The sequence below is a fragment of the Taeniopygia guttata genome, chromosome Z (genome assembly GCF_048771995.1).
Source record: "Taeniopygia guttata chromosome Z, bTaeGut7.mat, whole genome shotgun sequence".
NCBI classification, from domain to species: Eukaryota; Metazoa; Chordata; class Aves; order Passeriformes; family Estrildidae; genus Taeniopygia; species Taeniopygia guttata.
In genome coordinates this window covers 3,212,777-3,235,648 of record NC_133063.1, presented here as the reverse complement: position 1 = coordinate 3,235,648, position 22,872 = coordinate 3,212,777, and the positions used below count along the sequence as shown (strand labels likewise).

The 22,872-nt window shown below is 31.4% G+C and overlaps 1 protein-coding gene across 8 annotated transcripts in view; it reads right to left on the bottom strand.

Moving 5' to 3' along the window:
• Nucleotides 1-22,872, bottom strand: part of LOC115491045 (transcription factor 4) — a 160,744-nt gene that overhangs the window by 32,341 nt on the left and 105,531 nt on the right. For 7 of the 8 annotated variants that reach the window (XM_072922124.1, XM_072922122.1, XM_072922123.1 and 4 more), the window contains 3 exons: nucleotides 22,104-22,165; nucleotides 11,465-11,543; nucleotides 4,741-4,817 (listed from right to left, as the gene is read on the bottom strand). In XM_072922124.1, the coding sequence (XP_072778225.1) occupies nucleotides 4,741-4,817; nucleotides 11,465-11,543; nucleotides 22,104-22,165 (218 nt within the window). The remainder of the gene's footprint in view (nucleotides 1-4,740; nucleotides 4,818-11,464; nucleotides 11,544-22,103; nucleotides 22,166-22,872) is intronic. The other variant, XM_072922119.1, reaches the window with a different exon arrangement.

The following is a 22,872-nucleotide window of genomic DNA, read 5'->3' as shown; positions in this document are numbered from 1 at the left end:
GATTTTTGGGCTTTTTTGGGATTTTTGGGGGTTTTTTCAGGGATTTTTGTGGCATTTTTGGGGATTTTTTTGGGATTTTTTTGGGCCTTTTTAGGGATTTTTTGGGTATTTTTGGGGGTTTTTTGGGGGGATTTTTTTGGGTTTTTTTCTGGATTTTGGGATTTTTTTGGGGCTTTTGGGGGTTTTGGGAGTTTTTTAAGGGAGTTTTTTGGCATTTTTAGGGTCATTTTTGGGGGTTTTTGAGCGATTTTTGGGGTTTTCTTCGGTATTTTTGGGGCATTTTTTGGGGATTTTTTGTGTCATTTTTGCGGCATTTTTGGGGATTTTTTTCGGTATTTTGGGGATCTTTGGGATTTTTTTGCGGGATTTTTGGGGTGTTTTGGACGATTTTTGGGGATTTTTTGGGGGATTTTTAGGGTTCTTTGGGGGATTTTGGGGAATTTTTTTGAGTTTTTGGGGATTTTTTGGGATTTTTTGGGTTTCTTTGGGGGGTTTTGGGAGTTTTCTGGGGGTTTTGGGGGGACTTTTTGGGATTTTTGGGGAGAATTTTTGGGGTTTTTTGGGGTTTTTTTGGGGGGAATTTTTTGGGGCTTTTTGGGAACCTTTTGGGTTTTTATGGGGATTTTTTTGGCGCGTTTTTGGGTTTTTTTGGGGCTTATTTTGGGTTTTTTTGGGGAGATTTTTTAGGGTTTTTTTAGGAATTTTTGTGGCATTCTTGGGATCATTTTTTGGGATTTTTTTAGGGTTTTTTAAAGGATTTTTGGGGTTTTTTAGGGATTTTTTGGAGTTTTTTTGGGGATTTGTTGGAGGGTTTTTTAGGGTATTTGGGGTTTTTTTAGGGTTTTTTTGGGTTTTTTGGGGGGGATTTTTTGGAGATTTTTTTGTGGATTTTTTGGAGGATTTTGGGGGATTTTTTGGGATTTTTTTGGGGATTTTTGGGGGTTTTTTTGGAGGTTTTTTGGGGGGATTTTTGGGTTTTTGGGGGGCTTTTCTGGGTTTCTTTTGGGTTTTTTTGGAGAATTTTTAGGGGATTTTTTGGGATTTTGTTTGGCTTTTTGGGATCATTTTTGGGTTTTTTTCGGGATTTTTTTAGGCTTTCTTGGGGGTTTTGGGGGATTTTTTGGGTTTTTTGGGGGGTTTTGGGGATTTTTTTGGGGGATTTTGCGGTCTTTGGGGGATTTTTTGGGTTTTTTTGGGGCGTTTTGGAGGATTTTTGGGGAGTTTTAGGGGATTTTGGGGGTATTTTTGGGGGGATTATTTTGGGGGATTTTTGGTGGTTTTTTTTTGGTTTTTTGGGGGGGGGTTTCGAGGTACTTTGGGGATTTTGGGGATTTTTTGGGGATTTTTTGGGGATTTTTTTTTTGGGATTATTTTGGGATTTTTTGGGGACTTTTTGGGGCTTTTTTATGGGGGTTTTGGGGGATTTTTGGGTTTTTTTTTGCTTTTTATGGGGTTTTTTGGGTATTTTTTTGGCATTTTTGAGGAAATTTTTGGGGCTTTTTGGGGTTTTTTTGGCGAATTTTTGGGGGTTTTTTGAGCGATTTTTGGGGTTTTTTTAGGGATTTTTTTGGTATTTTTGCGGGATTTTTGGCGCCATTTTTGGGGCATTTTTGGGCATTTTTTCTGTATTTTGGGGATATTTTGGGGGTTGTTTTGGGGTTTTTTGGCAGATTTTTGCGGGTTTTTTTGGGATATTTGGAAGGAATTTTTGGTGTTTTTTGGGGGACTTTTGGGTCATTTTGGGGTTTTTTGGGGGTTGTTTTGGAGTTTTTTGGGGGGTTTTTGGAGGTTTTTTGGGGTTTTTTTTGGGTTTTTTTGGGAATATTTTGGGGAAATTTTTTGGAGGATTTTTGGGGTTTTTTGGATAATTTTTGGGGCATTTTTGGGGATTTTTTGGGGGATTTTTGGCAATTTCTTGGGGATTTTTGGGGAGGGTTTTAGGGTGAATTTTTGGGGGTTTTTGTGGTGAATTTATGGTGATTTTCGACTTCTTTGGGGTTTTTTTCCAGGCGGTCCCCGATGCGGCTCTGGGGGGAAATCCCAAAAAATTTTGGGGGATTTTTGGGTTTTTTTAGGTACTTTTTGGGCATTTTTGGGGTAATTTTTGGGATTCTTTAGAGTTTTTTAAAGGATTTTTAAGGGGGTTTTTGGGTTTCTTTGGGATTTTTTGGGGATTTTTTTGGGGGGGATTTTTGGGTTTTTTGGTATTTTTTAGGGGAATTTTCAGGTGTTTTTTAGGGATTTTTTGGGCATTTTTAGGGAAATTTTGGGGGTTTTTTTTGGTATTTTTGGGATTTTTTGTGATTTTTTGGGGGGTTTTGGGGGGTTTTTTTGGGGGAATTTTTAGAGGTTTTTTTTTTTTTAGGTTTTTTTGGGGGGTTTTTTGGGTGAAATTTTGAGGAGATTTTTGGGGGATTTTTAGGGATTTTTTACGGTTTTTTAAAGGATTTTTAGGGGATTTTTGGGGTCATTTTTGGTATTTTTCGGGATTTTTTGGGAGGGATTTTTGAGAGATTTTTTGGGTTTTTTAAGGGATTTTTTGGGCTTTTTGGGGTCATTTCAGGGGTTTTTTTAAGGGTTTTTTTGAGGGATTTTTGGGGATTTTTGGATTCATTTTTGGGGTAATTTTGGATCATTTTTGGGGTTATTTTAGGGCAATTTTTGGGATTTTCGGGGTTTTTTTGGGGGTAATTTTGGGTTGTTTGGGGGACAAATTTGCAGTCATTTTTGGGGTCATTTATGGGATTTTTGTGGAAATTTTTGGGATTTTTGGGGGCATTTTTTGGGTGATTTTTGGGGTCAATTTGGGGTTTTTTTTGGATAATTTTTGGGTCAATTTTGGGGTCTTTTTTGGGGTAAATTTTGGGGTTTTTTTTTATATTTTGGGGTCAATTTTAGGGCTTTTTGGATTCATCTTTGGGGTCAATTTTGTGGAAATTTTTGGAATTTTTGAGGTCTTTTTTGGGTAAATTTTGGGGTTTTTTTTGGTAATTTGTGGGTGAATTTGATTTTTGGGGTTTTTTTGGCATCCTTTTTGGGGTTTTTTGGGGTAAGTTTTGGTTCAGTTTTTGGGATTTTTGGGGTTTTTTTGGAGTCAGTTTTGGGTTAGTTTTTGGGGTAATTTTGGGCTCCTTTTTGGGATTTTTTTGGGGTCAATTTTGGGGGTTTTTTTGGCTATTTTTTGGGTCATTTTTTTGATTTTTTGGGGTTTTTTTGGAGTCAATTTTGGGGTCAATTTTTGGGGTAATTTTGGGACATTTTTGGGGCAATTTTTGGGTCAATTTTTGGGAATTTTGGGGTCATTTTTTGGTTAATTTTGGGTCAATTTGGGGGTTTTTTGGTAATGTTTGGGTCAGTTTTGGGGATTTTTGAGGTAATTTTTGGGATTTTGGAGTAATTTTGGGATCAATTTTGGGGTCAATTTTGGATTTTTTTGGTAATTTTTAGGTCAATTTTTGGGATTTTTGGATTCATTTTTGGGGTCATTTTTGGGATAATTTTGGGGTTTTTTTCAAGGTCATTTTGGAGGTAATTTTTGCCTTTTTTGGGGTCAATTTGGGGTATTTTGGGATAATTTTTGGTCAATTTTTAGGTTCTTTGGGGTGATTTTTGAGGCTTTTTTGGGGCTTTTTGGGGTCAATTTTTGGGTTTTTTTTTTTGTCATTTTTGGGTCAATTTTTGGGATTTTTGGGGGTTTTTAGGGATCAATTTTGGGGTGATTTTTGGGTTAATTTTGGGGTTTTTTGGGTAATTTTTAGGTCAATTTTTTGGTTAATTTTGGCATAATTTTGGGATTTTTTGGGTCATTTTTTGGGGCAATTTAGGGGTTTTTTAGGGTCAATTTTTGGGATTTTGGGGATCAATTTTGGGGTCTTTTTTGAATCATTTTTTGGTCAATTTTGGGGTAATTTTTGGGATTTTTGGGCTCATTTTTGGGGTCAATTTTGGGTCAATTTTTGAGATTTTTGGGGTTTTTTGGAATCAATTTCGGGATTTTTTGGGTGTCGATTTTTGGTAATTTTGGGGTCATTTTTGTGGTAATTTTGGGGTATTTTTTGGGTTAATTTTAGGGTAATTTTTATGATTTTTGGGGCCATTTTTGAGGGATTTTTTTGTGTAATTTTTGGGTCAATTTTTGGTATATTTGGGGTCATTTTTGGGGTCATTTTTGGGGCTTTTTGGGGTCGTTTTTGGGTTGAGTTTTCGGGTTTTTTGGGGATTTATTTGAGAATTTTTGGAGCATTTTGGGGGGATTTTTTGGGGTTTTTTGGGGATTTTTTAGGGGATTTTTTGGGGGATTTTTTTTGGTTTTTTGGGGGTTTTTTTTTGGTTTTTTTGGGGATTTTTTGGGGTTTTTTGGGGTTTTTTTGGGGATTTTGCGGGGATTTTTTGGCTCTTTTTTGGGTTTTTTTTTGGGGTCATTTTTGGGATTTTTTTGGGGTCAATTTTTGTGATTTTTGGTGTAATTTTTTGGTCAATTTTTGGGATTTTTGGGGGTTTTTTTGGGTTGTTTTTGGGGTCATTTTTTGGGGTCAATTTTGGGGTTTTTTTTGTAATTTTTGGGTCAATTTTTTTGAATTTTGGGGTCATTTTTGGGTCCATTTTTGGGTCAATTCTTGTTATTTTTTGTGTCATTTTTGGTGTCAGCTCCAACCTTTGGCCTTCAGGAGCAGCTGATGTGTGACTCATGCATATTAATGAGATGCAAATCAAGTGATTAATTAACTAATTAATCCTTACCAAGGAATGCAAAGGCCCCTCGTAATTAGGAGACGAAGACGCCTGACCGCCATTCCGGGCCCAAGCTGCCGTCCCTGCTAACGAGGAGAGGTTAATTAACAGCTAATTAATTAATTAATTAGTGGGTTTCATTAATTAAAAATTCAAGGGTAATTAGGGGAAAAATTCGGGGGTAATTACGCAAAAAAACGGGTGAAAAAAGACGAAAAAATGAGGGAAAAATTAAATTTTTAAGGAAAAATAAATTGAATTTTTGGGGGAAAAATTGTGATTTTTTTTAAGGAAAAAATTTTTAAAAATTGGGGGAAAAGGGGAAAAATTGGGAAAAAAAAAATTAAATTTTTTTTGGGGGGAAATTCCTAAAAAAATTGGGAAAAAAGCTGTAAAAAATTGGGGGAAAGTGTAAAAAAAATGGAAATTTTTGGGGAAAAAATGGAATTTTTTTGGGGAAAAAATTGAATTTTTTTGGGGGAAAAATGGAATTTTTTGATAAAAAAAATGGAATTTTTGGGGGAAAATTTCAGATTTTTTTGGGGGTAAAATTTGTAAAAATTTGGGGAAAAAAAATCCTAAAAAATTTGGGAAAAGATTCTAAAAAATTTGGGAAAAAATCCTAAAAAATGGGGGAAAAATTGAATTTTTTGGGGAAAAAAATCTGATTTTTGGGGAAAAAAATCTTAATTTTTTGGTACAAAAATGGTGAAAATTTCGGGGAAAAATTCAATTTTTTTTGGGAAAAAAATCCCTAAAAATTGAGAAAAAAAATCGAATTTTTTGGGGGAAAAAATTCAAATTTTGGGGGGAAAAATTGGAAAAAAAATCCAATTTTTTGGGGAATAAATTTTCATATTTTTGGGGAATAAAAATGGTGAAAATTTGGGGGGAAAATTCGATTTTTTGGGGAAAAAAAATTAAAATTATTTAGGGGAAAAATGCCAAAAAATAGGGAAAAAAATCAAATTTTTGGGAAAAAAATTCTGATTTTTTGGGGAATAAATCCTACATTTTTTTGGGATAAAATAGTGAAAATTTGGGAAAAAATTCGATTTATTTGGGGAAAAAAATGCCTAAAAATTGAGGAGAAATGGGGGAAAAAATAGGATTTTTTGGGGAAAATTTTGAATTTTTAGGGAAAAAAATTCGGATTTTTTTTGGAAAAAATCTTAAAAAAATGGGAAAAAAATCCTTTAAAAATGGGAAAAAATCGATTTTTTGAGGGAAAAATCTGATTTTTTTTTTGGAAAAAAATCCTAATTTTTTAAGGGAAAAAAGGATGAAAATGTGGGGAAAAATTCGATTTTTTTGGGGAAAATTTTTGGAATTATTTGGGTAAAAATGCCAAAAATCTGGGGGGAAAATTCAATTTTTTTGCTTAAAAATGCCTAAAAATTGGGAAAAAATGGGGAAAAACCCGAAATTTTTGAGGAAAGAAATCCTAAAATTTTAGGAAAAAATCGTAATTTTTTTGGGATACAAATGGTCAAAATTTGAGAAAAAAAATCGATTTATTTGGGGAAAAAAATGCCAAAAAATAGAGAAAAAATTCAATTAATTTTGTTGAAAAAAGGCCTAAAAACAACAAAAAAAAAAAAATCAAATTTTTTCGGGGTAAAAACCGGAATTTTCAGAGGAAAAATGGGGAAAAATTCAAATTATTTTGGGAAAAAATGCTAAAAAATTGGGAAAAAATCCTGAAAAATTTGGGAATAAATTCTAAAAATTTTGGGAACAAATTGTGAAAATTGGGAAAAAATTCCTAAAAATTGGGGGAAAAAATTGAATTTTTTTGGGGAAAAAATGAAATTTTTGGGGAAATATTTCAGGGTTTTTTCTTGGAAAAATCCAAAAAAATTGGGGAAAAATTCTGGGAAAAAATTCAAATTATTTGGAAAAAAATCCTAAAAAATTCCGAAAAAAATCGATTTTTGTGGAGAAATTTTGGAATTCTTTGGGTTAAAAATGCCAAAAAAATGGGAAAAAATTCGAATTTTTTAGGAAAAAAATCTGATTTTTTTGGGAATAAATTTTTATATTTTTGGGATAAAAATGATGAAAACTTCGAGAAAAATTTCGATTTTTTGGGGAAAAAATTTGGAATTATTTGCGTTTAAAAAAGCCCAAAAATTGGGGGAAAAAATCCATTTTTTGGGAAAAAATCAGAATTTTTTGGGGAAAAAATCTGATTTTCTTGGGAATAAATCCTATTTTTTTCAAGGGAAAAATGGTGAAAAATTGGGAAAAAAATTCCAATTTTTTGGTAAAAAATGCCTAAAATTGAGGAAAAATGTGAGGAAAAAATCAAATTTTTTGGCGGAAAATGGTGAAAATTGGAGAAAAAAATTCAATTTATTTTGGGGAAAAAAAGCTGAAAAATTGGGAAAAATGGAGAAAAAACCCAAATTTTTGGGGGGAAAAATGCTAAAAAATGGGAAAAAATATCAAAATTTTTTGGGAAATAATCTCACTTTTTTGGGAATAAATCCTAATTTTTTTGGGAAAAAAGGGTGAAAATTTTGGGGGAAAAATTCGATTTTTTAGGGAAAAATTTTCAAATTATTTGGGGGAAAATACCAGAAAATTGGGAAAAATTCCGATTTTTGGTTTAAAAAATGCCTAAAAATTGAGAAAAAATGGGGGAAAAAACCCGAATTTTTTGGGGAAAAAATCCTAAAATTTTAGGAAAAAATCGTAATTTTTTTTTGGATAAAAATGGTCAAAATTTGGATTTTTTGGGTGAAAAAAAGCCTAAAAATTGGGGAAAAAATGCTAAAAAATGGGGAAAAAAAATCAAATTTTTGGGGAAAAATCTCTTTTTTGGGAATAAATCCTAATTTTTTTGGGAAAAAATACTGACAATTGGGGAAAAAATTTCAAATTATTTGGGGAAAAAATTGCCAAAAATTTGAGAAAAAATGGGGTAAAAACCAAATTTTTGAGGGAAAAAGTTTTGATTTTTTTGAGGAAAAAATCTTAATTTTTGGGGGGGAAAATGGTGACAATTTGGGGAAAAAATTTGATTTTTTGGGGAAAAACTTGGAATAATTTGGGGAAAAAATGCCAAAAAATTGGGAAAAAAATCAAATTTTTTGGTAAAAAAAGGCCCAAGAAATAGGGAAAAAATTAGAAGTTTTTGGGGAAAAAATGCAAAAAAATAGGGAAAAAAATTCGAAGTTTTTAGGGAAAAATTGAAAAAAAATAGGGAAAAAATTCAAATTTTTTGGTAAAAAAAATCTGATTTTTTTGAGAATAAATCCTAATTTTTTCGGGGGAAAAATGGTGAAAAATAGAGAAAAAATTCAATTTATTTTGGGTAAAAAATGCCTAAAAATTGAGGAAAAATGGGGAAAAAACCCGAATTTTTTTGGGACAAAATGCTAAAAAATAGGAAAAAAATCAAATTTTTTTTTGCAAATAAATCCTAAAATTTTAGGAAAAAATCCTAATTTTTGGGAGAAAAAATCGTGAAAATTTGAGAAAAAATTCAATTTATTTTGGGCAAAAAATTGCCAAAAAATATGGAAAAAATTCAATTTATTTTGACAGAAAAACACCTAAAAAAGTCAAAAAAAATCAGATTTTTTCGGGGTAAAAACCGGAATTTTTGGGGGAATTTGGGGAAAATTCAAATTATTTGGGGGAAAAAATCCTAAAAAATTGGGGGAAAATCCTGAAAAATTTGGGAATAAATTCTAAAAAATTTTGGAAAGATTTCCAAAAAATTGGGGAAAAATCGGATTTTTGGGGGGGAAAAATGGAATTTTTAGGGAAACATTTTGGGGTTTTTTTGGGAAAAATATGGGAAAAAATCCTCAAAATTTGGGAAAAAAAATTCAAATTATTTGGGGAAAAAATGCCAAAAAATTGGGAAAAAAATGGGAAAAACCCAAATTTTGGGGGGAAAAAATTTTGATTTTTTTGAGGAAAAAAATTTCGAAGTATTTGGAAAAAAAATCCTTTAAAAATTGGGAAAAAATTCTAAAAATGGGAAAAATAAAAGAATTTTTTTCGGGTAAAAATCTGATTTTTTGGGAAAAAATCGTAATTTTTGGGGGGAAAAATGGAGAAAATTTGGGGGAAAATGGAGAAAATTTGGGTGGAAAATTCAAATTTTTGGCGTAAAAAAAGCCTAAAAATTGGGAAAAATGGGGGAAAAAAAATAAAACGTTTTGGGATGAAAATGATAAAAAATGGGAAAAAAATCAAATTTTTGGGAAAAACATGTGATATTTGTGGGAATAAATCCTAATTTTTTTTGGGTAAAAACAGTGAAATTTGGGGGGAAAATTGGATTTTTTTAGGAAAAAATGCCTAAAATTGAAGAAAAAGTAGGGAAAAAAATCAGAATTTTTTTTGGTAAAAATCTGATTTTTTTGGGGGAAAAAAAATCCTAATTTTTGGGAGATAAAAATGGTGAAAATTTGAGAAAAAATTCGATTTATTTGGGGAAAAAATGCTAAAAAATGTCGAAAAAATTCAATTTATTTTGAGAAAAAATCGGATTTTTTGGCCTAAAAAAGGCAAAAAAAGTCGGATTTTTTTGGGGTAAAAACCGGAATTTTCGGTGAAATTTTTGGGAAAATTCAAATTATTTTGGGAAAAAATCGTAAAAATTGGGAAAAAAATCGATTTTTTGGGGAATAAATTTCATATTTTGGGGGAAAATGGTGAAAATTTGGGGAAAAAATTTGATTATTTGGGGAAAAATTTGGAATAATTTGGGGAAAAAATGCCAAAAACTTGGGAAAAAATTCAAATTTTTTGGTAAAAAAAGGCCCAAGAAATAGGGAAAAAAATTTGAAGTTTTTAGGGAAAAATTGCAAAAAAATAGGGAAAAAATTGAAATTTTTTGGTAAAAAAATCTGATTTTTTTTTGGGAATAAATCCTAATTTTTGGGGGGGAAAATGGTGAAAATTTGGGATAAAAAACTCAAATTATTTGGGGAAAAAAAGGCCAAAAAATTGGGAAAAAAATCAAAATTTTTTTGGGAAAAAATGTCTAAAAATTGAGAAAAAATGGGGAAAAAAATCAAAATTTTTTGGGGGAAAAATGTGATTTTTTTTGGGAAAAAAAATCCGAATTTTTTGTGAAAAAATCCTTTAAAAATTGGGAAAAAATTGCCTAAAAATGGGGAAAAAAATCGAATTTTTTTGGGGAAAAAATGTGATTTTTTTGGAAAAATTCCTAATTTTTGTGAGAAAAAATGGTGAAAAATTGGGAAAAAATTCGAATTTTTTGGGAAAAAATCGAAATATTTTGGGGAAAAAATTTGGACTTATTTGGTAAAAAAATAGCAAAAAATTGGGAAAAAATTCAATACTTTTTTGTTCAAAATGCCTAAAAATTGGGAAAAAATGGGGAAAACCCTGAAATTTTTGAGGAAAAAAATCCTAAAATTTTAGGAAAAAAATTGTAATTTTTTTGGGATGAAAGGGTGAAAATTTGGGTAAAAATCAAAAGAAATGGGAAAAAAATATCGATTATTTGGGGGAAAAAAATCCAAATTTTTTGGGGAAAAAATCTGATTTTTTTGGGAAGAAATCCTATTTTTTTAAGGGAAAAAAGGGTGAAAATTTTGGGGGAAAAATTCTATTTTTTGGGGAAAAAATTTCAAATTATTTGGGGAAAAGATGCTTAAAAATTGGGGAAAAATTGCTGAAATATGGGAAAAAATCGAATTTTTTTGGGTAAAAATCTGATTTTTTTTGGAAAAAAATCGTAAGTTTTGGGGGGAAAAATGGAGAAAATTTGGGGAAAAAAATGGAGAAAATTTAGGTGAAAAATTCGATTTCTTGGGGAAAAAATGTCGAATTCTTTGGGGAAAAATCCAAAAAAAATTTGGAAAAAATTGCTAAAAAAATGTGGAAAAATCAAATTTTTTGGGAAAAACTTCGAAATTTTGGGGAAAAAAATCTGATTTTTTTGGGAATAAATCCTTATTTTTGGGGGGTAAAAATGGTAAAAAATTGAGAAAAAAAATCGAATTTTTTGGGAAAAATCGCAATTTTTTGTGGTAAAAAAAATGGGTTTTTTGGGAAATAAATCTTAATATTTTTGGGGGAAAATTGTGAAAATTGGGGGAAAAATTCGGTTTTTTGGGGAAAAAATTCAAACTATTTTGGGAAAAATTGCTTTGAAAATTGGGAAAAAAATCAAATTTTTCGGTAAAAAAATGCCTAAAAATTGATGAAAACTGGGGAAAAAATGGAATTTTTTGGGAAAAAATTCTGATTTTTTTTTTGAAAAATCCTTATCTTTTGGGATAAAAGGGTGAAAATTTGTGAAAAATGCCTAAAAATTGAGAAAAAATGGGGGAAAAAATCAAAATTTTTTGGGATAAAATGGTGAAAATTTGGGAAAAAATTCAGTTTATTTTGGGTAAAAAATGCCTAAAAATTGAGAAAAAATGGGAAAAAAATCAAAATTTTTTGGGAAAGAAATGTGATTTTTGTGGGAAATAATCTTAATATTTTTGAGATAAAATGGTGAAAAATTGGGAAAAAATTCTATTTATTTTCAGGAAAAAAGGCCTAAAAATGGGGAAAAAAATCAGATTTTTTTGCGAAAAAATCAGATTTTTTGGCCTAAAAAAGTCAAAAAAAATCAGATTTTTTCGGGGTAAAAACTGGAATTTTCTCTGAAATTCATGGAAAATTTGGGGGAAATTTTTCGGGATCAAATTCCCAAAAAAAATTTGGGAATTTTTGGGAATTTCGGGGTCTTTACCTGCGAGCGAAGGGGGCGAAGCCACAGGAGTGGAAGGGTTGGAGGGGAAACTGCTGTTGGTGTGATCTGGGGAATAAATCTTCAGAGAGGCACAATTAGCATATATGCAAATTAGCCCGACGGGTAATTAGCGACCCGGACGCGCAAAGGATTCTGGGGGGTTTTTTGAGGGTTTTTTTAGGGGTAATTTGAGGATTTTTTGGGGATTTTTTGGGGGTTTTGGGGGGATTTTTGGGGATTTTTGGGGGATTTTTTGGGGTATTTTTGGGATTCTTTTGGGGGATTTTTTTGGGATTTTTGGGGGAATTTTTGGGGGAATTTATGGGAATTTTTTGGGGGGGAATTTTGGACGATTTTTTGGAATTTTTTGGGATTTTTTGGGGATTATTATGGGATTTTGGGGGGTTTTTTTGGGATTTTTTTGGGGTTCTTTTGGGAATTTTTGGGGTTTTTTGGGGGGATTTTTGGGGGTTTTTGGGGGAAAATTTGGGGATTTTTTTGGGGTTTTTTTTGGAATTTTTTGAGGTTTTTTGGAGAATTTTTTAGGGGATTTTTGGGGTTTTTTTTGGGGATTTTTTGGGGTTTTTTGGGAATTTTTGGGGGGTTTTTGGGTGAAAATTTGGGAATTTTTAAAGGATTTTTGGGGGATTTTTGGGAATTTTTTGAGAATTTTTTGGGGGTTTTTGGGGATTTTTTGGGGATTTTTTTGGGGTTTTTGGGGGGAATTTTTGGGGGGATTTTGGAGGATTTTTGGGGGGATTTTGGGGTTTTTTTTAGGGGGAATTTGGGGATTTGGGGAGAAAATTTTTGGGGATTTTTTTGGGGATTTTTGGGAATTTTTGGGGGATTTTTGGGGAATTTTTTGGGATTTTTTTGGGATTTTTTGGGGGGTTTTTTGGAATTTTTCATCATTTTTTGGGAATTTTTGGGGATTTTTTTGGGAAATTTTTGGAGGATTTTTAATAATTTTTTGGGAATTTTGGGGTTTTTTTGGGGTTTTTTTGGGAGGATTTTGCTCATTTTTGGGGAATTTTTTGAGGGGTTTTTTTGGAATTTTCTGGGGTTTTTGAGGGGTTTTTGGGGAATTTTTGAGGGGATTTATGGGGGATTTTTTGGGGTTTTTTGGGGGATTTGGGGGGAATTTTTTAAAGGTTTTATTGGGATTTTTTTGGGATTTTTCAGAATATTTTGGGAATTTTTGGGGTTTTTTTTGGGAATTTTTTGGGGGTTTTTGGGTGAAAATTTTGGGGATTTTTTGGGGGATTTTTGGGCGATTTTTTAGGGGATTTTTTTGGGATTTTTTGGGGGGTTTTTTGGAATTTTTCAGCATTTTTTGGGAGTTTTTTGGGGATTTTGGGGGGATTTTTGGGGGGTTTTTTCGTATTTTTGGGGGTTTTTTTGGGATTTTTTGGGGAATTTTTTGGGAATTTTTCTGGATTTTTTCAGCATTTTTGGGGATTTTTTTTGGGTTTTTGGGGTTTTTTTTGGGATTTTTTGGGGGTTTTTGGAGAATTTTTGGGGGTTTTTGGGGTTTTTTTGGGAATTTTTTGGGGGTTTTTTTGGGAATATTTTTGGGAATTTTTTGGGAACTTTTTGGGGTTTTTTGGGGATTTTTTTTAATTTTTCAGCATTTTTGGGGAATTTTGGGGGGTTTTGGGGGGATTTTTTGGGGATTTTTTTGGAATTTTCTGGGTTTTTTGGTGAAAATTAGGGGAATTTTTATAGGATTTTTTTGGGATGTTTTGGGAATTTTTTGGGGTTTTTTTGGGATTTTTTGGGGGATTTTTTTGGCATTTTGCAGAATATTTTGGGGAATTTTTGGGGTTTTTTTGGGAATATTTTGGGGTTCTTTTTGGAAATTTTTTTGGGGATTTTCGGAATTTTTTTGGAAATTTTATGGGGGATTTTTTGGGGGATTTTTTTGGGATTTTTTTGGGGATTTTAATGGGATTTTTGGGGTTTTTTGGAATTTTTTAGGGGATGTTTTGGGTAATTTTTGGGGATGTTTTTGGGAATTCTTGGGGGTTTTTTGAGGGATTTTTTGGGGTTTTTGGGGTTTTTTTTTGAATTTTGGAGAATTTTTTAGGGAATTTTTGGGGGTTTTTTGGGTTATTTTTAAGGGAAATTTGGGGGTTTTTGGGGGAATTTTTTGGGGTGTTTTTGGGGGTTTTAAAGTGAAAATTTGGGGAATTTTAAGGGGATTTTTTGGGGATTTATTGGGGGATTTTTTGGGGAATTTTTGGGGATTTTTTTGGGGTTTTTGGGAATTTTTTTGGGATTTTTGGGTTTTTTTTGGGAATTTTTGGGTATTTTGGGGGGTTTTTGGGGGTTTTGTGGGAATTTTTTGGGGGATTTTAAATGGATTTTTTTGGGGGTTTTTAGGGGATTTTTTGGGGTTATTTTTGGAATTTTTTTTGAATTTTCTGGGGTTTTTGGGTGAAAATTAGGGGAATTTTTATAGGATTTTTTTGGGATGTTTTGGGAATTTTTTGGGGTTTTTTTGGGATTTTTTGGGGGATTTTTTTGGCATTTTGCAGAATATTTGGGGAATTTTTTGGGGTGTCTTTTTGGAATTTTTTAGAGGATATTTGGGGATTTTTTTGGGAATTTTTTGGGGTTTTTTTAGGGGGAATTTGGGGGATTTTTTTGAATATTTTGGGGGATTTTTTGGAATTTTTTAGGGGATTTTTTGGGGAATTTTTGGGGGTTTTGGGGAGTTTTTTGGGGGGATTTTTTGGATTTTTTTGGTGATTTTTGGCCAATTTCTGGGGGAATTTTTTTGGGGTTTTTTTTAAGGAATTTTGGAGGATTTTTCGGAATTTTTTGGGAATCTTTTGGGGCTTTTTTGGGAATCTTTTGGAGAATTTTTCGGAATTTTTTAGGAATTTTTTTGGAAATTTTTAGAGGATTTTTCATAATTTTTTGGGGGTTTTTTGGGGGGAATTTGGGGGGATTTTTGGGGTTTTTTTTGGGGTTTTTTGGGGGTTTTTTGAGGATATTTTGGGGTTTTTTTGCAGGATTTTTGAGGTATTTTTGGAGGGATTTTGGGGAATTTTTGGGAATTTTTTGGCTTTTTTTGGGAATTTTTCTGGAATTTTTACGCATTTTTTGGGAATTTTGGGGGTGTTTTCTTGGGGGATTTTGGGGTTTTTTTGGGAACTTTTGGGGTTTTTTGGGGTTTTTTTGGGGTTTTTTGGGGGGTTTTTCGGGTTTTTTTCAGAATATTTTGGGAATTTTTGGGGTTTTTTTGGGAATTTTTTGGGGGATTTTTTGGAATTTTTTGGGGTTTTTTTGGGATTTTTTAGGGGATTTTTGGGGATTTTGGGAAATTTTTTGGAATATTTGGGGGATTTTTTGGGGTTTCTTTAAGGTTTTTTGGGGAATTTTTTTGGGATATTTTGGAGAATTTTTGGGGTTTTTTGTGGAATTTTTTGGGAATTTTGGGGGGATTTTTTGAAGATTTTTATGGGATTTTTGGGTTTTTTTGGAATTTTTTAGGGGAATTTTTGGGAATTTTTCAGAATTTTTGGGGAATTTTTTGAGGTTTTTTGCGGGATTTTTTAGGGAATTTTGGGGTTTTTTTGGAATTCTCTTGGGAAATTTTTGCGGGTTTTTGAGAATTTTTTTGGAATTTTGGGGTTTTTTTGGGGGAATTTTTTAGAGGATATTTGGGGTTTTTTGGGGGAATTTTGGAGGTTTTTTTAGGGGGAATTTGGGGGATTTTTTTGAATATTTTGGGGAATTTTTTGGAATTTTTTTGGGATTTTTGGCCAATTTTTGGGGAATTTTTTTGGGGAATTTTTGGGATTTTAAATGGAATTTTTGGGGATTTTTAGGGGGATTTTTTTGGGATTTTTTGAAGATTTTTTTGGGGTTTTTTGGGAATTTTTTGGCGTTTTTTGGGGGTTTTTTGGGTGAAAATTTGGGGATTATTTTGGGGATTTTTGGGGGATTTTTTGGGGATTTTAATGGGATTTTTGGGGTTTTTTGGAATTTTTTAGGGGATTTTTTGGGTAATTTTTGGGGATGTTTTTGGGAATTTTTGGGGTTTTTTTGAGGGATTTTTTGGGGTTTTTTTTGGAATTTTCGGGAATTTTTTAGGGAATTTTTGGGGGTTTTTTGGGTTATTTTTAAGGGAAATTTGGGGGTTTTTGGGGGAATTATTTTGGGATTTTTTGGGGATTTTTTTGGGTTTTTTTGGGAATTTTTCGGGTTTTTTGGGGGGTTTTTTGGGAATATTTTTGGGAATTTTTTGGGAACTTTTTGGGGTTTTTTGGGGATTTTTTTTAATTTTTCAGCATTTTTGGGGAATTTTTGGGGGTTTTTGGGGGATTTTTTGGGAATTTTTTTGGAATTTTCTGGGTTTTTTGGGTGAAAATTAGGGGAGTTTTTAGGGGATTTTTTGGGAATTTTTTGGGGTTTTTTTGGGATTTTTTTGGGGGATTTTTTTGGCATTTTGCATAATATTTTGGGAATTTTTGGGGTGTTTTTTTGGAATTTTTTAGGGGATTTTGGGTTTTTTTTTGGGATTTTTTGGGGTTTTTTTTGGGATTTTTTGGGGGTTTTGGGGAATTTTTTGGAATTTTTTACGGGATTTTTTGGGGAATTTTTGGGATTTTAAATGGAATTTTTGGGGATTTTTAGGGGGATTTTTGGGGTTTTTTTAAGGGGGAATTTGGGGATTTCAGGACAAAATTTTGGGGGATTTTTGGGGGATTTCTTTTGAATTTTTGGGGGTTTTTTGGAGGATTTTTCAGAATTTTTGGGGATTTTTTTGGGATTTTTTTGGGGATTTTGGAGGTTTTTTGGGGATTTTCTGGGGATTTTTGGGGTTTTTTTGGGGATTTTTTGGGCATTTTGCAGAACATTTTGGGAATTTTTGGGGTTTTTTGGGAATTTTTGGGGGTTTTTTTTGGAATTTTTTTGGAGGATTTTTCAGACTGTTTTGGGAATTTTGGGGGGTTTTTATAGAATTTTTTGGGGGTTTTTTGGGAATTTTTTGGGGGTTCTGGGGGGAATATTTTGAGGGGGTTTTTGGGGTTTTTTTTGGAATTTTTGGGGGATTTTTTGGAATATTTTGGGAATTTTTGAGGGTTTTTCAGGCTTTTTTGGGGGGGAGTTTTGGGGGATTTTTGGGGTTTTTGGGGGAATTTTTGGGGGTTTTTTTTAGGGGGAATTTGGGGGTTTGGAGAGAAAATTTTGGGGGATTTTTTGGGGATTTTGGGGGGATTTTTGGGGGTTTTTTGGGGATTTTTTGGGTTTTTTTTAGGATTTTTCTGGAATTTTTCAGCATTTCTTGGGAGTTTTTTGGGGTTTTTGGGGGGCTTTTTAGGGGATTTTTGGGGTTTTTTTGGGAATTTTTGGGGATTTTTGGGCGATTTTTTGGCCAATTTTTGGGGAATTTTTTTGGGGTTTTTTTGGATTTTTTTGGGATTTGTGGGGTTTTTTTGGGAATTTTTGGGGATTTTTGGGGGATTTTTTGGGAGAGTTTTGGGATTTTTTGGCAAATTTCGGGGGTTGTTTTGGGGAATTTTTGGGATTTTTTGGGGGGTTTTGAAGGTTTTTTGGGGTTTTTTTGGGAATTTTTTGGGAATTTTTTGGGAATTTTTTGGAGGTTCTGGGAATATTTTGAGGGGGTTTTTGGGGTTTTTTTGGGGTTTTTAGTGGGATTTTTGGGTGAAAATTTGGGAATTTTTTAAGGATTTTGGGGTTTTTTTGGGGAATTTTTAGGGGATTTTGGGGGTTTTTTTTTTAGGGGGGGATTTGGGGAATTGGGGAGAAAATTTTTGGGGATTTTTTGGGGGATTTTTGGGGCTTTTTGGGGATTTTTTTTGGTGCTTTTTATTGAATTTTTGAGGAATTTGAATGGAAATTTTTGGCATTTTTACGGAAACTTTTATGGAATTTTTTGGGGTTTTTTTTGGGATTTTTTTTGGAATTTTAATGAAATTTTTGGGAGATTTTTATAGAATTTTTTTTGATTTTTGGGGATTTTTAAATGGATTTTTATTGAATTTTTTGGGAATTTTAAAAGATTTTTTGGGGGGGGGAATTTTTATGGAAGTTTTTGAGGAACTTTTTTGGAATTCTTCTGGAATTTTTTAGGAATTTTTTTGGAATTTTCGGGGATTTATAAATCGAATTATAAACAAATTTCTATTGAATTTTGGGGAATTTTAAGGGAATTTTTGGGGGATTTTTTAGGGAATTTTTCAGAGATTTTTGAGGGTTTTTATTTAATTTTTTGGGACACTTTATGGAATTTTGGGGGAATTTTAATGGAATTTTTTGGGAATTTTTCCTGGATTTTTACGGGGATTTTTTTGGGAAATTTAATAGAATTTTAGGGGGATTTTTATGGAATTTTTTTGGATTTTTTTTGGAATTATAGTGGAATTTTTCGAGGATTTTTTGGGGAATTTTTCAGGGATTTTTGAGGGTTTTTGTTCAATTTTTTTGGCATTTTTATGGATTTTTTAATGGATTTTTTTGGATTTTTTCGGGATTTTTGGGGGGATTTTTTGGGGAATTTTAATAGAATTTTTGGGGGATTTTCATGGAATTCTTGGGGGATTTTTGGGAAATTTTTTAGATTTTTTTTTGGACTTTTTCCTGGATTTTTGGGGGGATTTTTTTGGGAATTTTAATAGAATTTTGGGGGGATTTTTACGGATTTTTTTTTTTTTTTTTGGGGAATTTTAATGGAATTTTTGGGGGATTTTTGGGAAATCTTTTGGGGCTTTTTGAGGATTTTTTGGGCAATTTTGGGGAAATTTTTTGGAATTTTTTTGGAATTTTTGAAGGTTTTTTGGGAATTTTTTTGCGGATTTTTGGGAATTTTTAAAAAATTTTTTTGGGAATTTTTTGGAATATTTTGGGGGATTTATAAATCGAATTTTTATCAATTTTTTATTGAATTCAGGTGAATTTTAACGGATTTTTTGGGAGATTTTTAGGAAATTTTTCAGGGATTTCTGAGGAATTTTTTAAAAATTTTTTGGGTATTTTTATGCAATTTTGGGCGGATTTTTATGGAATGTTTTTGGGATTTTTGGGAAAATTTTATTGAATTTTTGGGGTTTTTTGGGCATTTTTTGGGGGATTTTTATTGAATTTTTCGGGAATTTGAATGGAGATTTTGGGGATTTTTAGGGAAATTTTTATGGAATTTTTTGGGAATTTTCGGGATTTTTTTTTATTTTTTGGGAATTTTTATGGAATTATTTGAGATTTTTTTGAGGAATTTTCCTGGAATTTTTTAGGAATTTTTTGGAATTTTGGGGCATTTATAAATTGAATTTTTATCAAATTTAGGTGAATTTTAACGGAATTTTGGGGGGATTTTTCAGGGAATTTTTATGGGATTTCTGAGTAAATTTTTTTTTCATTTTTTGGGGAATTTTTATGGAATTTTGACGGAATTTTTTAGGAATTGTTCCAGAATTTTTTAGGGAATTTTGGGGAAATTTAATAGAATTTTACGGGTATTTTAATGGAATTTTTTTTAATTTTTTTTGGAATTTTAGTGGAATTTTTCGAGGATTTTTTGGGGAATTTTTCAGGGATTTTTGAGGGTTTTTGTTCAATTTTTTGGGGCATTTTAATGGATTTTTTTATGGAATTTTTTTGGATTTTTTCGGGATTTTTGGGGATTTTTTGGGAATTTTAATAGAATTTTTGGGGGATTTTTATGGATTTTTTTTTTTTTGAGAATTTTAGTGGAATTCTTGGGGGATTTTTGGGAAATTTTTTTTTTTTTTTGGCTTTTTCCTGGATTTTTTGGGGGATTTTTTTGGGAATTTTAATAGAATTTTGGGGGGATTTTTACGGAATTTTTTTTTATTTTTTGGGGAATTTTAATGGAATTTTTGGGGGATTTTTGGGAAATTCTGGGGGGGAATTTCGGGGGATTTTGGGGAATTTTTACTGGAATTTTTTGGGGTTTTTTTTGGGAATTTTTCTGGAATTTTTGGGGGGATTTTTATTGAGTTTTTGGGGAATTTGAATGGAAATTTTGGGGATTTTTACAGAAACTAATGGAATTTTTGGGAGATTTTTATGGAATTTCTTTGGGAATTTTTGGGGAATTTTTTCTGGATTTTTTTGGGGTTTTTTTGGGATTTTTATGGAATTTTTTGAGCATTTTTTGGGTATGTTTGTGGAATTTTTTAGGAATATTTTTGGTATTTGGGGGATTTATAAATCGAATTTTTATCAAATTTTTACTGAATTTTGGTGAATTTTAATGGAATTTTTGGGGGACTTTTTTGGAATTTTAATAGAATTTTGGGGGGATTTTTATGTAATTTTTTTGGATTTTTTGGGGAATTTTAATGGAATTCTTGGGGGATTTTTGGGAAATCTTTTGGGGCTTTTTGAGGATTTTTTGGGCATTTTTGGGGAAATTTTTTTGAATTTTTTGGGAATTTTTGGGGGGATTTTTATTGAATTTTTGGGGAATTTGAATGGAAATTTTTGGGATTTTTACAGAAACTTTTATGGAATTTTGGGGAGATTTTAATGGAATTTCTTTGGGAATTTTTGGGGAATTTTTTCTGGATTTTTTTGGGGGTTTTTTTTGAATATTTATGGAATTTTTTGAGTATTTTTTGGGGAATTTCTCTGGAATTTTTTAGGAATTTTTTTGGAATTTTGGGGCATTTATAAATCGAATTTTTATCGAAATTTTTACTGAATTTTGGTGAATTTTAATGGAATTTTTGGGGGACTTTTTTGGAATTTTAATAGGATTTTTGGGGGATTTTTATGTAATTTTTTTTTTTATTTTAGGGGGCAATTTTAATGGAATTTTTGGGGGATTTTTGGGAAATCTTTTGGGGCTTTTTGAGGATTTTTGGGGCATTTTTGGGGAAATTTTTTGGAATTCTTTGGGAATTTTTGGGGGGATTTTTGGGAATTTTTAAAACATTTTTTGGGGAATTTTTTGTAATATTTTGGGAATTTTTGGGCGTTGTTAAGGGATTTTTTGGGAATTTTTTGGAGGATTTTTGGGAATTTTAATGAAATTTTTTGGGATCTTTTTGGAAATTTATAAATCGAATTTTTATCGAATTTTTACTAAATTTTGGTGAATTTAAACGGAATTTTTGGGGGATTTTAAAGGGAATTTTTATGGGATTTTTGAGGAATTTCTTTTTAATTTTTGGGGAATTTTTATAGAATTTTTACAGAATTTTTTAGGAATTTTTCCCGCATTTTTTAGGGACTTTTTGGGGAATTTTAATGGAATTTTGGGGGGATTTTTATGGAATTTTTTTAGATTTTTTGGGGAAATTTTATTGAATTTTTGGGGGGTTTTTGGGAATTTTTTGGGAATTATTTTTTAAAGTTTTTTGGGGATTTTTGGAATTTTTTTGGAATTGTTCAGAATTTTTTGGGAATTTGTTGGTTTTGGGGGGGATTTTTTAGGGAATTTTGGGGGTTTTTTGGTATTTTTTGGGAATTTTTTTGAATATTTTGGGAATTTTGGGGGGTTTTTGGGGTTTTTTTTGGGACTCTTTTGGGGGATTTTGGGGAAATTTTAATGGATTTTTTGGGATTTTTTTTGGAAATTTTCCTGGAATCTTTTAAGAATTTTTTTGGAATTTCAGGGGATTTTAAAATCAAATTTTAATCAAATTTTTATTGAATTTTGGAGAATTTTAACGGAATTTTTAGGGGATTTTTTTAGGGAATTGTTATGGGATTTTTGAGGAATTTTTTTTTTAATTTTTGGGTAATTTTTATGGAATTTTTCCTGGATTTTTGGGGGGATTTTTTTGAGAATTTTAATAGAATTTTTGGGGGATTTTTATGGAATTTTTTTAATTTTTTCGGGGAATTTTAATGGAATTTTTGGGGAATTTTTGGGAAATTTTTGGGGGGAATTTTGGGGAATTTTTGGGGCTTTTTGGGGAATTTTTTTGGTGATTTTTGTTAAATTTTTGGGATTTTTATGGAAATTTTTATGGGTTTTTTAAAGATTATTTTGGGATTTTTTTTGGAATTTTAATGGAATTTCTTGGAAATTTTTATGGAATATTTTTGAATTTTTGAGGAATTTTAATGGAATTTCTTGGAAATTTTTATGGAATATTTTTGAATTTTTGAGGAATTTTAAATGGATTTTAATTGAATTTTTTGGGAATTTTAATGGAATTTTTTTATTTTTGGGGAATTTTTAAGGAATTTTTAAAGATTTTTTTGGGGATTTTTTGGAATTTTTTAGGATTTTTTTGAGGGTTTTTTTTGAATGTTTTGGGGGATTTTGGGGAATTTTTTTGGGACTTTTTGGGGAATTTTTTGAAATATTTGGGAATTTTTGGGGGTTTTTTGGGGGGATTTTTTTGGACTATTTTGGGGATTTTTCGAATTTTTGGGGAATTTTTGGGGTTTTTTTGGGAAAGTTTTGAAAGATTTTTCAGAATTTTTTGGGGGATTTTTCATAATTTTTTGGGAATTTTTTTGGGGTTTTTTGGGAATTTTTGGGGAATTTTTTTGGTTTTTTGGGTGAAAATTTGGGGGATTTTTTAGGGAATTTTCAGGGATTTCTGAGTAAATTTTTTTTTAAATTTTTTGGGAATTTATATAGAATTTTTTGGGAATATTTTGGGATAAAAAAAATCGGGAATATTCTTACAGAGGCCAAAGCTTTTCCGAGCGCGTCTCCGGTTTGGGAACTGCCGGCGGCTCCTCGAGGGGCTGAAAAAGAGAAAAAATTCAAATTTTAACCCAAAATTCCCCAATTTTGGCCAAAATTTGGGAATCCTAAAAAAAATTTGGGAATTTGCGGTGAAAATTTGGGAATTTTGGGTAAAGATTCTGAGATTTTAGAGGAAAAATTGAATTTTTTGGAGGAAAAATTCGAATTTTGGGAGAAAAAAATTTCAAATTTTGGGTGAAAATTCCGGAATTGTAAAAAGAAGTTTGGGAATTTTTGGAAAAATTTGGGAATTTCAGGGAAAATATTCAGGATTTTGGATTTTTGCTGGAGTTTTTGGTGGTTTTTTCAGGAATTTTGGGGTTTTTTTGGGGGATTTTTTTGGGATTTTTTTCAGGAATTTTTGGGAATTTTTTTTGGAATTTTTTGGGTATTTTCTGGGATTTTTGAGGAATTTTTGGGGATTTTTTTTCCGGGAATTTGTTTGGATTTTTTTGGGAATTTTGTGGAATTTTTGGGGAATTTTCTGGGAAGTTTTTGGGAATTTTTGTAATTTTTTTCAGGAATTCTTCAGGAATTTTTTGGGAAATTTTCTGGGAATTTCTCCAGGAAATTTTCAATAATTTTCTGGGATTTTTCCACAAATTTTTGGATTTTTTTCAGGAATTTTCCACCAATTTTTGGGAATTTTTTCTGGAATTTTCCAGTGATTTTTTTTGATTTTTTTGGATTTTCTTGGAATTATTTC